Here is a 12,380-nt window from a genome sequence, read left to right on the forward strand (position 1 = left end):
CTCACTAGTTGACCTGGGACAGACTGAGAATTTATAGAAGGGATTATCCACCCTCTTCCTATCACCCATGGTGCTTTGAGTGTAGTATGTATGCAACTTGCAGACCAGCATTTTTACATGTAAAGAAATATTTTGTTGCTGTGCAAATACGAATCAAAATAAACATACATTTTTAAATCTTGAAGTTGAAAGGATAATCATAGATGTGCCTTCATCTTTCATTAGCTTGTCAAGATTTGGGTTTCTGTTTCTGTTTTTGGACTGATCATTCTCCACTTCATGCTCATCTCAGCCACCTCCCAGTATCCACTCTCACCATAATCAGCTCCACCTGCCACTGGCTAATTATCCTCAACTCATTCCACCTGGTTCACTGCCTACATATGCCTGCCTCACTCAATCACTCCCTGCCAGAATGTCTCCTCTCGTCTCGCTGCCTGCACACACTGTTTTCCTTGTGGTTGTGTCGCCCAGCCTGCTGTTCCTGGGAACCTGTTCTCACCCTTCCCTCCCTAGTGCGTGTGTGCACCGCCTGCTTCAGGTTTCCCCTGTGGACTTTATGCTTCGCTCAGCCTTCGCTGGGGAATCTTCATCATCTGTCCAAGTCTGTCTCTGCCTGCATCACTCGGTCAACTTGCCTCTATTGTTTCCTGCCATTACCAGCCTATTCCTGCCTACCTGTCATCTACATCCTCTCCAATAAATATTTTAAATAAAACACAAACTGAGACTGCGGCTCAATGGGTAGCCTGTGTTTACTTCCTGGTTCCTGAGCCAATCACATGAAAGTTCCCAGGGTTCCTGAACCAGAGCGCAGCATTTGGCATTTCATCTTGGCAAAAGAGCAGCAGACTGCTAACATAGAGGCCAGTAAATGAAGTAGACCAGAAATAGAACAGAATACAACATCATAGACCTGTGCATGTAGAAATTCAGTGGGGCTTTACAATAGCATTACACTGTTTACAAACGACATATTAGATTGTCATTGGCAGGTTGTTGTACTGATTTGAGCCACTAGGTGTCAGTATTACTTATTCCTGTTAATTTTATTGTGTATATTACACAAAAATATATATATTTGGTTAAATATCTCTATTTATACCATTTAACTTAAATAACCAGTTTAACTTTGACAAACTGGTTGTCGATATTCTTTTTCCTGTTACGGAATTGCTACGATTGCAATTGCGGAGCTTGACCAGTTCAGAGCCTGGCGGACCAGACCGGAACCGATTTTTTATTTTTTTCGTAGCTTGATGGTGAACAACGGAGATAAGATCCGCTGAGAGTTATATTCGGAGTAGTCACAGTCAATGCGGAATTGTTCTCATTAGTTATAACAACGTCATTGCTCCATCGGTCAGATGTGCACATACGTGAATGGAACGGAGCACTCACGGAGGATGTGGAATCTGGAGGTAACCCTGTAGATCAGGTTCGTCTTCGACCATGCCGAGCTGTCACTTTACTGGCAGGTATTGTAGGACGGTCCACCGGCTCTTACAGTAGCTGCATCAGTTGTCACCATCTTGCTTTCTGATAGTTCTGCAGTACTACTGGCAGATAGCACAATAACGTTTTTGTCTGATGATCACATGTGGTGCAAAATTCTTTTCAGTCTCAAAAAGAACTGAGCAAACACTATAAGAACGAACGCTTGGTGTATATTGCTTTTTTAGAAGATTAATATGTTTTTTAATCATGGTTAAAATATGTGGCTCCTTTAAATCAAAGCACAAAATGAAGTAATCTGAGGTGGATTTGGGGCAATAGTCTACTATGGTTTTAAGGGGCAGTTTTCTATTTTATGTTGAGGGTGCTCATGGATAGAAAGTGTAGGATGTCATGCAACAGTTATTACATATCATACCAGGAGATATCTATGTTACTTACCTAGGAGTACCTGATTTATCTCCCAGCAATACTGCCAATATCTTCAGAAGCCCAACTACAACAACCCAACTTCAATCTCATTTAATTTTAAGGGGAATGTTCAACACATCCATTAAAGTCACAAATGAATCGCAGTCCTGTCATAGGCACTGCCGCATACCCAGGTTGTTGGTCATTAAGGAAAGGGGAAGACAGTTTTCATCCCCTAGATCTCCTGTCATTGTTTTCTAATGTCCAAGCTCAAACTGCTTAAATAGAAAAAGTTTACTCCTGAACTTCTCCTTCTGGGATTAAACAGTATTTATTGCACTTGCATTAATGATAAATTGATGCCATGCTTTTGAAGCATTTTTAGGTGATCAAGCCCTGGAAGAATGCCAGAGAAAATTATAGTTTTATATCAAGATGTCAGGTTTGAGGGTCTGGAAGCTATGCAGGCCTCAGGTGAGTAGTTGTGTTTATGATGTAAGGAGTTTTATGTTTCTGCAGGCATGTCTGTTTGAAACACATACTACTCCTACATCCTTGTCAGTGCTCCAAGCCGGAACAAATTACATGATAATCCAGGGAAGAAATGGTTTAAATTTCCTCATCCTCATGCTCCATTTTACTGCTGCTCTGCATTTTCCTGATCTCACTTTCATCATGTACGGATCCAGGTGCATTAGACCAAGAAAGGTTCAGGCTTTTTGGGGCCAAAAATCATCTGGACCTCCAGCCTTCTTCTGAATATGGCTCTCAAGCTGTTTCTTCACCTGACTGACCGAGATTTACAGAAGGCAGAGGGGGGGTTTGAGTGTTTCTGTGTCCAGCTTCCATCAGTGTGATCCCCCTAAACCTCAAACCTTCACTGAATGATTTGAAGCACTAATAGGTCTTGATTCTGACACATTCGGGAACAGCATGCCAGGTTTTTTATCAACTTCTTTCATCTTCTTTCCTAACACCGGCTGGACCACGACCAACCCTGCAGCAAGAGGGAGGAAAACAACCTGGGTGTTTAGTTTGGCCCCTCAATTCACCAAAATGAACTTTTCAACTTTCCCCTTAAGTTTAATTTTTTTTTTTAATGATGTACCCAGCTTTGTTTTCCTAGCACATCTAAAATTAGCTCCATAACTCCCTAACAAGTGATGTGAAAATGTGTTTTTCTTTTCTTTTTGCCTGATGCCATATTTCACGTTACAGCTGACAGCCATCAGCCAACATACATCAGTTTGAAGACCAACATCAGATTCCATCATCTCCAAAACTAAATAAAATTAATGGTATCCATTTTTAAGCTTGCTGTTAAAATGTGATTCAGTATATTTCAAAAATCTGAAGCCTATGTTTTGTGAAACATCTTCACATTTCTGGTTTATTAGAAAGAATATTAAAAGACTGAATTAGACTTAACAAAAGGGGACTTGGAAATCCTGCATGATTTTTTTTAAAGATATAATGTAGCTATCCTTTAAAAAAAAACAGCAAGTGGCCACAAGAGTAATGAGATCCTTAAAATGTTCTACTTCATTTTACATGGCAAGAACAATAGGAACAAGACTGACAAATGTGTTGCAGCCAAACCTGCTAATTTCTATCTGGGCTATCTGGACCACCACCACTTTGAACTAACTTTAAAATCTGGGAAAGAGCTGTTGAAGCTGAGTTCAAAAGAAAGGTGATTATCACCCAGCAACAGCTGGATTTCATGTAAAGACGGACCTGATGTTTGCATTTAAAGTGTTAATGGTTTAGGAGTTTTTCTGTATCTTTGTAGATCTGGAGAAAGCAGAAGACAATTCTGCTCAGAAGCATTTTCTCCAAGCACAACATCCCGATGCATTTGAAACTACAGTGGACTGTCAGACCAAGGCTCTTCTATCCCAAGGACAACCCCCCCCCCCCCCCCCCCCCCCCCCAAACACAAAGTAAGTTGCGTTTGTAACTGTAAGCATGCAGTCATGTGCAACAAGGAATGTCCATGTTGGAGAAACTAAACAGCCTCTCCATAGACATGGCACAGCAAAGAAGAACCAGGTCCTCAGGAAAAGACTCAGCTATGCACCTAAAGATCAAGGATACGGGACACTTTTTTTGGACCAAATTCCTGTATTTTTGACAGAGAAGGCATGATTTGAGTAGGTTGTAGGGGATAAAGCATGCCTTTTACAATAAACAAGAGAAAAAAGATCTAAAGAGAGGAGGAGGCCTTAGATTCCAGGTTTTAAAAACCTACAGCTCAGCTTGAAGCTTGAAACCCAGTTTGAACGTAATTCACACCTTCATGCAAGTGACCAAGACATCTCTCAACAAGTCCAATTGTTAAGAAACTTCTCCCACTCTTGCTTTTGATTTAAAAAGCCCTTCAGATGAAGAGTGAAACTTCTTTATCAGTGAAACTAAATTCCAGAGGTTTAATATTAACGTTTAACCTTTTTTGGGAATTTTGGCTTGCGGTCATTTTAATTTTGAGTTTAGAATCATTTTTTTTAATAACATGAAATGGTTGCTTCAATTTGCAGTTGAACTAATAAAAATATATTTTTTAAAATGGGTGTGTGAGTTTAATGTCACTGTGGATTATCCTACTCCACAGTAACTTGTACATCTAGAAAATCTATATCTGAAATATGTTTAATATTTTTAATCCCTTATTCCAGAAAGTGACACTGATATATTATATAGAATCAATACATGTGGAGTGAAATATGTCAAGCATTTATTTCTTGTAATTTTTATGATTATGGCTTACGAAGTTCGAAAACCCAAAATTCAGGGTTTCATAAAATTAGAAAATTACATAAGATCAATAAAAAATATATTTTTTATAGAAATGAAAAAGTATGTTTATTTCTATGCATCCAATACTTTGTTTGTGCTCCTTCTGCATGAACCACTGCATCCATGTGGCGTGGCATGAAGCTGATCAGCTTGTGACACTGCTGAGGTGGAAAACGACATTGTATTGATAGCAGCCCTCAGAGCCTCTGGTGTCTCATCTTCCTCTTGAAAATACCCCATAGATTTCCATGGGGGCTCAGGTCAAGCCAGTTTGCTGGCCAATCAAGAACAGGAACATCATGGTCATTGAACCAGCTGTTGGCACATTTAGCAGTGTGGGCAGGTGCCAAATCCTGCTGGAAAGTGAAATCAGCATCTCCATAAACCTTGTTGGTGGAAAGAAGCATGGATTGCTCTAAAATTTCCTAGTAGATGGCTCTGTTGACTTTGGGAATCAGAAAAACAGAGTTGACCAAAACCAGCAGAGGACATGGCACCCCAAACCATCACTGACTGTGAAAACTTCACCCTGGACTTAAAGCAACTTGAATTCTGTGCCTCTCCACTCTTCATCCAGACACAATGTTGTTCCGTGCGTCCATACTAAGGTGTGGCATGAACAACAGTGGAGCCAACCACTTTTCAAAAGTAAAAGGTGTCAGCCCATGAGCGACCCAGGCAATGTCTCCTTTCGGAGGCACAAAAAGATAACTGCACTGCGACACCGCTCATCCGGACAGAACAGGTCATCAACAAGAACTGGAGGCAAGAGAACCAAGCCACGGCTCTGAAGCCAGGCCCAGGCTGAAAGCAGAGCCAGCCCAACCATTAATAATATTATATTTGTGTTGTGTCCGTTCTCCAACACAGTGCATTCAAATGAATGGTTTGAATAGAAGACCTTATTGTCATTGTAAACCAGTGGTGCATGAACATCAGAATCAAAGCCACAATAAATACATAACCAAAATGAAGCTATAGATTATAAAATCCCTCCTCAGTCTGTATGTAGATTCTGCAGAGCCCAATAATGACCCACTTGTTTGAATCGGCCCGTGCTTTAATCCAAATAAATATATTTATTAGGAAAAATAGCTAAACACTGCTGCTGGAGGCCTGGGCATTGGACACCGCTGCTCTGGAGAGTCAAGTTAGATCGTCTTATCTTTGCTTTGCCTGGGCTATTACTGCATAGGTAGTTTTCAAAAGGAATGCATCTTTTCTATTTAGACATTTAGATCCTACGGTGGCACAGCAAAACACAGCACTTTCTAAAAGCTATCTTAACTTTTTTTTAGCTCACTACGCTTGGTATCACTGGAGCGGGTGAAGCAAATTTGATCTCCAGTGTGAAAGCAGGAGTGTACTGTATGTCTCTCAGGAACAAGTGATGAAGGAGAAACAGGCAAGTTATGATGGATGATGTAAGTGATACAAAACAGACAGGAACAAAGACTGAACAGCGGAAGGTCGATTTCAGAAGTTACAGAAAACGACTGAAAGTTGAGGAAATCTCCAACTGAGCCTGAAGTTTACAGAAAACCATGCAACAAATGCAAAACTCTAAAGGAGTAAACAGGTCATGATCGCGCAACATCTGCGCCAAAACTTTATTTCAGTCAGAAAACAAAGCCAATGTGTGTGTTCTGACAGCGGAGTAAAACTCCTCACAAACAGGACATGGCCTTTGGTCGCATCAGCGATCATACAGACCTGAATGTGTGGTCATATAGGAGGAAACTGCACACTGACGTAACTTCCCAGGAAACCCTCACGTTTTATCTCAACCTATAGACAGCAGACTGTACGGAGGAGGAAGTGCGGCAAACATTGCTAATCCATATTACATCCTTAAACAACGTAAACCGCCGCAGGGAGGACGCGAGTTAAAGCAGAGCACCCTGGTTAATGACGGCTCGCAGCGCTCTGAGCACAGATCCCCATCAGCCGAGCTCTGCCCGAATGAAAGGTGAGCAGCGGAGAGCCTCGGAGAAGAGAGAGCTCATAAATCATCTGGAAGAATTTAGTGTAAAGTAGCAAGAGGACTGCGCAGGGCCCGGGGAGCGCTTGTCTTGAGCCTACCGCTTGGCCGGAGGGATTTGTTTGCTTTAACCAATCCAAACAGTTAGGAGAAGAAAGAGCGGGCTTGCTCCTCACGGTCCCACCGTGGGATTGTCCTCTCCTTTCCCTCTGCTTTCTGTCAAACATGCACACATGTTCCCTCACACAGATCCCCTCCGTAAGGAAGGGAGGCTGCGCCGGCTAATATAAACACAATCTGTGCTCGTTGTTTATGCCATCACTCCGGCTGACTGTGTGCTCAGTCCAGACTGAGGATATAGGATCAAGTATTTTGACAACAGGTCTTCGGGGGGAATTTATCAATTAAAGGGTTGAGCTAGGGCTCAGGTTGGGAGCACACTTTAGGTTGCAGCGTCTGGAAGGAAGCTCTCTTGATAATCCAGGACAACAAAGTCAGATGGAATGAAGAGTTACCTTATAATCTCCCTTTAAGTGAATGGAAAATAAGAGTATGCAGGCTTAAAACTTTGAAACAGCAAACATTTTGTTTTTGTTTTTTTCTGTTGAAGTGCTTCCTGGGACTGCGAGTGGTGAGGTGGTTTTCCCTTAAAAATTACGATATGGATCGATATTTAAATTATGCATCAATGTAATTGGATCGTTACTTGTTTAATTGATATATCAATGTGTGTTGATGTATTTTTACACCCCTACTGGCGACCTGACCAGGCTGTACCCTCTCGCCCACTGTCTGGAGGTCCACACGAGACGTCCTCGACAACACAAGTGTAAGCAGCTTGGACAACGGATGGATGGAAGTCCTGCCTGGATAAACCTTGAAAGGCTAATTTTTCTGTGAAGCATCTATTTTAAGATACCCATAAGGAGGAAGATGGCACTCCTGAACCTTCACGCTTGACCTACTAGTCTTTGAGGTTCTGACATTCCCATAATTGGTGCTTAACCATGTTTGGAGACTATTACATTAGCCTAAATACTTGTTAAAAACATAGACTATAGTTACTCGGTTGAATTCTATCTTCAAATTGAAAACAACTGACTCCATGTTTTATGAGAGCTGCAGAAAATGTAACAAGGTGTTGCCACATGTAAGGCACAGAATTGTTAATATCATTTATAATCGCTTATGAACAAGATACCAGAGTACCTTCACCCCTTTTGCTCTAGGCAAAGACTAATCCAGTGCTCTAAAACTATAGAAAGATTTTGAGTAAACAATAAAATAAAAAAAAAAATCAGCTCCTTGGAAGAGAAGTAAAACTAGTTGATGTTAGAAAAGAAATTTGCAAGCAACAAAAAACCCTGGAAACCTTTGTTTGAGGTGGCTGAAGGGGTTGCTTCCTGTTCTTAGTGCTTCAAAGTCTCTGAGGTAATAAGAAAGTGCATGAAAGAGTCCTGTTCTGGTTCTGTTCTGTGGAATATGGGAAACTTTCTGTAGTAAGACAGGCTGACCTGGGGCCAGCTGGACTGGCCTTTTTAGCAAAGGCCGCATGATGCATGCTGTATGGTAACCCCGAAATAATGGTGGATGGAAGATGTGTAATGCTATGGGAATGATGCAAAACAAAATACAATTACAATGTCACCCTGATACATTTAGTACAGAGTAGATCCCCCTGATGATAGAGAAGATCTTTGAGGTGAAGCTTTTCATCATGAAAGGGACCTGAAGGACAGCTTCACCAGCAACGATGAATGTCTAAAAATAAAAAGGAAATCAGGAACTATTTAAATGGGTAAGCAGGGAGTATCCTCTGGTTCCCACTGAAACTCTTCAAGGAACTGTTTCATTTTAAAACTGATGCCATAAAACTTCTATTGGACTTAAACATTAGCTCATAAATGCTCCAAAAGTTTTAGGTTGCTCCTTGGTTCGAGAAAATGCTGAAACATTGTCATTCTAGTCAAAGGTTCTGTTCGTAAATTAGATATTAAGGTGCCTGTAGTTCTGACTGTTTGTCAAGCATGTACGAGTGCAAAAATTATCTCCCGCTGTTGATCAGACCTTGCATCACTCTGCCTGTTACCCTTCTCCAGGAGAGGATTCACAATTTTTGTGCTACACACCTGATCTCAAAAACACACATCAGTTTCCAACCTCCAGCTGCAGCATCTTGATTATTCAGCCACTGTGACGTCATCGTGTCTTAAAATTCCAAAGAACCACAAAGCAGAGAGAAGAGTGGCCCCTACAAGATCAAGTCTGTTGGCATGTGCAGCACCTGGGGGAACTGATCCACCTGACCGGGGACCCTTCAGAAGCGACTCACTGTTAATGTCACAGCAAACTGTGTTGATCTCCACACCCTGATTCCCTCTTGTTTCTCTTCATTCTATCTGCCCCTGCACTGCAGAACATCAGTCCAAAGCCACCAGAGTCAGATTTCTCATGATATCTGTTTGTTCTTTTCTTAACTCAGTTGAATATTTCCTCTTTCACTTTCCCACAAAGAGGATTTATTGAGTGTTTTACAGAAAATGTGTAAACGTTTAAGATTAAATCTGCCATCTAGAAATTATGGGAAATGTTTCTTTCCAGATTTGACAAAGCTGCAGCAAAATGTCACATTTCCCTCTTTTAAATGTAACCAGTAAATCATTTAAATTACCAGTGTTTCTGGGAATTTACAAACTTCTCAAATATAACAAATTTCCAGATTGTGCTGTTCTACACTCTTGCACATCTGAAGTTGTAAGAAAAAGAAAGTTCTCTCAGCATCACATGAGCGTTTCTGTGAAGTTCTAGCGCCCCCTGCAGCAACAAAAGAAATGGCTGCTTCAATGACAGCTGAACATTTTTTTTTAGGAAGAATTGACTCTTGTTTTTATGTTGCTCTAAGTAAAACTGGCCACCTGTTCTTGGCGAGTGTGTTGTTTTGCAGACCGATAGAACTCCGCAAAAATATATATTTCACTCCTGTTTTCTAGACCAAATATGTAAATGTATTAATACTTCCAAATGCATCATTAAAACGCAGGAGTTGCAGAATGTCAGCCCTTCAAATCTCCGAGAGGCACAACAAATATGTGTATTGATTTAAAAATAAATTCACTGAAATTAGTTAAAAATTATATTTTTAATTCACATATCATAAGCGAAAGGATTAAATCCCATATGTTCAGGTTTCTTCTTCAGAAAAAAAAAAAAACAAAAACAAAAAAAAAATGTACATTTCTTTTAACCCAAAAAAAGAATTTCATTACATGTAGGAGTTGGGTTTGATCAGCTGGAAGTTAAAAGACAGTGAGCAGCGTGAAGAGTCCATACAGCAGGGCACATGGGTAAAACACCAACAGCTGCTGCTCCTGCATCGCCAGGGTGGAGATGAAGATCTTAGAGGCTGAAAAGCTGCACCAACAAATGGCCAGCAGAGCCAGGACTGTTCCCAGGACGCCTCTGAGTAAAACAAAACACAGGAAAGTTAAAATACAAAAGTCCAGCTTTGATCGTAAAATACCTAAATAAATCACTTACTGCAAGGAGTAGAAGACAGCAAACGCAGAGAGGGCCACGATGGGTAGGAGGCAGTACCCCAGGACACTTGCCACACAGCCGTAGGAAACTGCCAGCGAGCTCATCAGACTGAGCAGGAAGTACATCCCAATGCAGGCGATGGCACTGATCCCGTAGACGTAATCAAAGTGAACTTTACCTGCCTGTGTGGAGAAGGGTTTGGAGGCTGAAACTCTACAACTCCGGATGCAGAGACCTTTGCATGATGAGAATCAGACTCACCATCATTAAAGTGACGCCCAGAGCAACGCAGAAAAGGATGGGACCTGTCAAATCTGTCTCGTTCATAATGCTGCCATCTGCTGGCTTCAAAGGGTTCAGAACTGTGAGTGTCTTCTGCCACATGTGATCAAAATCGATTCCAAGTTCTGGAGAAATGCACAGAAACTGAGCAACGGTTGGTCACAACACAGAAAACATACATTTTTTTATAGCAATTCAAGCATTTGTCACAAATAGTTCCTTCTGTCACATATAGTTTATTTCAATGATCTTGGGTTCAAATATCTTGGGTTCACGCTCGTCAAAATGGACCATATAGAGTTCTTCCATCCTTGCAGCTATAGATAGGCAGCTCTGTTTTGTCAACTATAGATGTGCATTCATAGCACCTAAAGAAAAATGTCTAATTACCAACAAGTAGTGGAGGTTCCTCTTCTGGGGACTCAGATCCAGTGCTGCTAAAAGCCGTTGAACGCATGGTTGGCTGGTAGATTTCTCCAGAGTACCGCTGCTCCATGAAGGGATCGAGGATATTTGGCATGGCATCTTGTTCTCCACTGGGTAATCATCATCACAATAATCAATTACCATAATGAAACTGTTTCAGAGTAGGAAAAACAACAGAATTGATTTGATTTGCCCGAATTTCCTCATTGTGGGACTATAGAGGAATTTTGTATCTTATATCATCTCATCTTACGATCTCTTAAAGTGTTGTACAAATTATCTTTTAAACTTCCTTATGTCAAATTATAAACAGCTACTGGACCTACAATTCAAGAAGCTCATTGATTTGATTGAACTCTGAATATCTAGGTTCTTCTGTGTGACTGGGGAAGTTCTGGGTTAGGTGCTGTAACCATCAAGAATAGCAAATTATGTACTTACTCAGTGTCAAAATAAGCCAGAGCACGCCCCTGGTCATCTATGTAATATCCTGTTTGGTAGAAGTCCTGCTCAAACTGCTGGAAGTCACCCATTTTGATCTGAAGAAGGCTTTCTTCAAGTTTCTCTTTTCTTGATACAGTAAACAAACTGGGAACCATAAACTATACACGTCACTTGAGTTACACTTTGTCAGATCATATTATGACTGCATTTAGATAGGGATCAGAAAAGGCCAACACAATTATTTGCTTTTTCTTTGAATAAACTCACCTGGAGGTCTACAAACACTCGGGCCGAGCACACGTCCTCCTCTCAGCTTCTCTGCAGAGTTTCAGGACAGAAAACATGAAGGCCTGTGAGGTTGTACTATTAATAGCAGACTATATTTGGACGTTGTAATAATGGATCTGACAACTGGTCAGTTTGCTCCGAGAAACAATATGTAAAACATGCTGCTGGTTTGGAGTAGGAATAGTAGCGTAAAATGTGTATCTTCTGAATATATATTAAAAAGATATATTTTAAACGATATTCACATCCACCGAGAACCGTTTTTGTCTCAATACTGACCCCTAATGGTGTCCTCAAAAATTATGACGCTGAAAATCATTTTATAATTTGTCTTATTCAATCTTAATACAGATCTTTTCCTTTTTTACTTTTTCATAATCTAACTCTAACTATCTTATAAACAATAAACATATTTTTAGTTGATTTGTCAGTCAGCCAATCATGATAATAGAAAGTTTACCATTTATGGTCCAGTTTATTCTTCTAAAAGAAAGCATCCAATAGCAATAAGCAACGGGCGGGACATTTCAAATTTACATGCATTGTTGCGTTTAATGTACATAGAAAACGGGAAAAAGAAGTTAGATGTAATTGGTTATCTCCCACTTACTTTATCTTGTTATTCTATAGCTAAAACCAAAGGCTGGTCATAAGATGCACTGATTATTCCACGCAAGGAAAGGTGAAATATCTGTTTTCTGTCAGAGATGCTCGCTGGGGGAAAGGGGAAATGATACAGTTTGTTTTTCAGCGAATGCAA

At 40.6% G+C, this 12,380-nt stretch overlaps 1 protein-coding gene across 3 annotated transcripts; it reads right to left on the bottom strand.

The window, feature by feature from the left end:
- Positions 1-9,876: 9,876 nt before the first annotated feature.
- On the bottom strand, positions 9,877-11,706 carry LOC105917875 (protein YIPF7). 3 transcript variants are annotated; one of them, XM_021310123.2, is made up of 6 exons: positions 11,600-11,706; positions 11,330-11,476; positions 10,853-10,998; positions 10,442-10,587; positions 10,181-10,362; positions 9,877-10,102 (listed from the first exon to the last, which is right to left on the bottom strand). In XM_021310123.2, exons 2-6 carry the CDS (start codon positions 11,419-11,421, stop codon positions 9,940-9,942), a joined length of 729 nt encoding a protein of 242 aa, XP_021165798.2. In that variant the 5' UTR covers positions 11,422-11,476; positions 11,600-11,706; the 3' UTR covers positions 9,877-9,939. The 3 variants fall into 3 exon arrangements, with proteins under 3 accessions (XP_021165798.2, XP_021165796.2, XP_012708275.2); XM_021310121.2 differs by having other exon boundaries at positions 11,330-11,490; positions 11,600-11,701; XM_012852821.3 differs by lacking the exon at positions 11,600-11,706 and having other exon boundaries at positions 10,853-11,039; positions 11,330-11,407.
- Between the last annotated feature and the right edge of the window lie 674 nt (positions 11,707-12,380).

Source organism: Fundulus heteroclitus, unplaced genomic scaffold (genome assembly GCF_011125445.2).
Source record: "Fundulus heteroclitus isolate FHET01 unplaced genomic scaffold, MU-UCD_Fhet_4.1 scaffold_110, whole genome shotgun sequence".
Classification (NCBI taxonomy): domain Eukaryota; kingdom Metazoa; phylum Chordata; class Actinopteri; order Cyprinodontiformes; family Fundulidae; genus Fundulus; species Fundulus heteroclitus.

Coding starts and splice junctions, on each gene's coding strand:
- LOC105917875 (XM_021310121.2), bottom strand. CDS start 11,487: ATGGTTCCCAGTTTGTTTACTGTATCAAGAAAAGAGAAACTTGAAGAA. Junction 10,999..11,329: donor CTGGCTTATTTTGACACTGA/GTAAGTACATAA, acceptor ATGATTACCCAG/TGGAGAACAAGATGCCATGC. Junction 10,363..10,441: donor TGGGCGTCACTTTAATGATG/GTGAGTCTGATT, acceptor TTCTCCACACAG/GCAGGTAAAGTTCACTTTGA.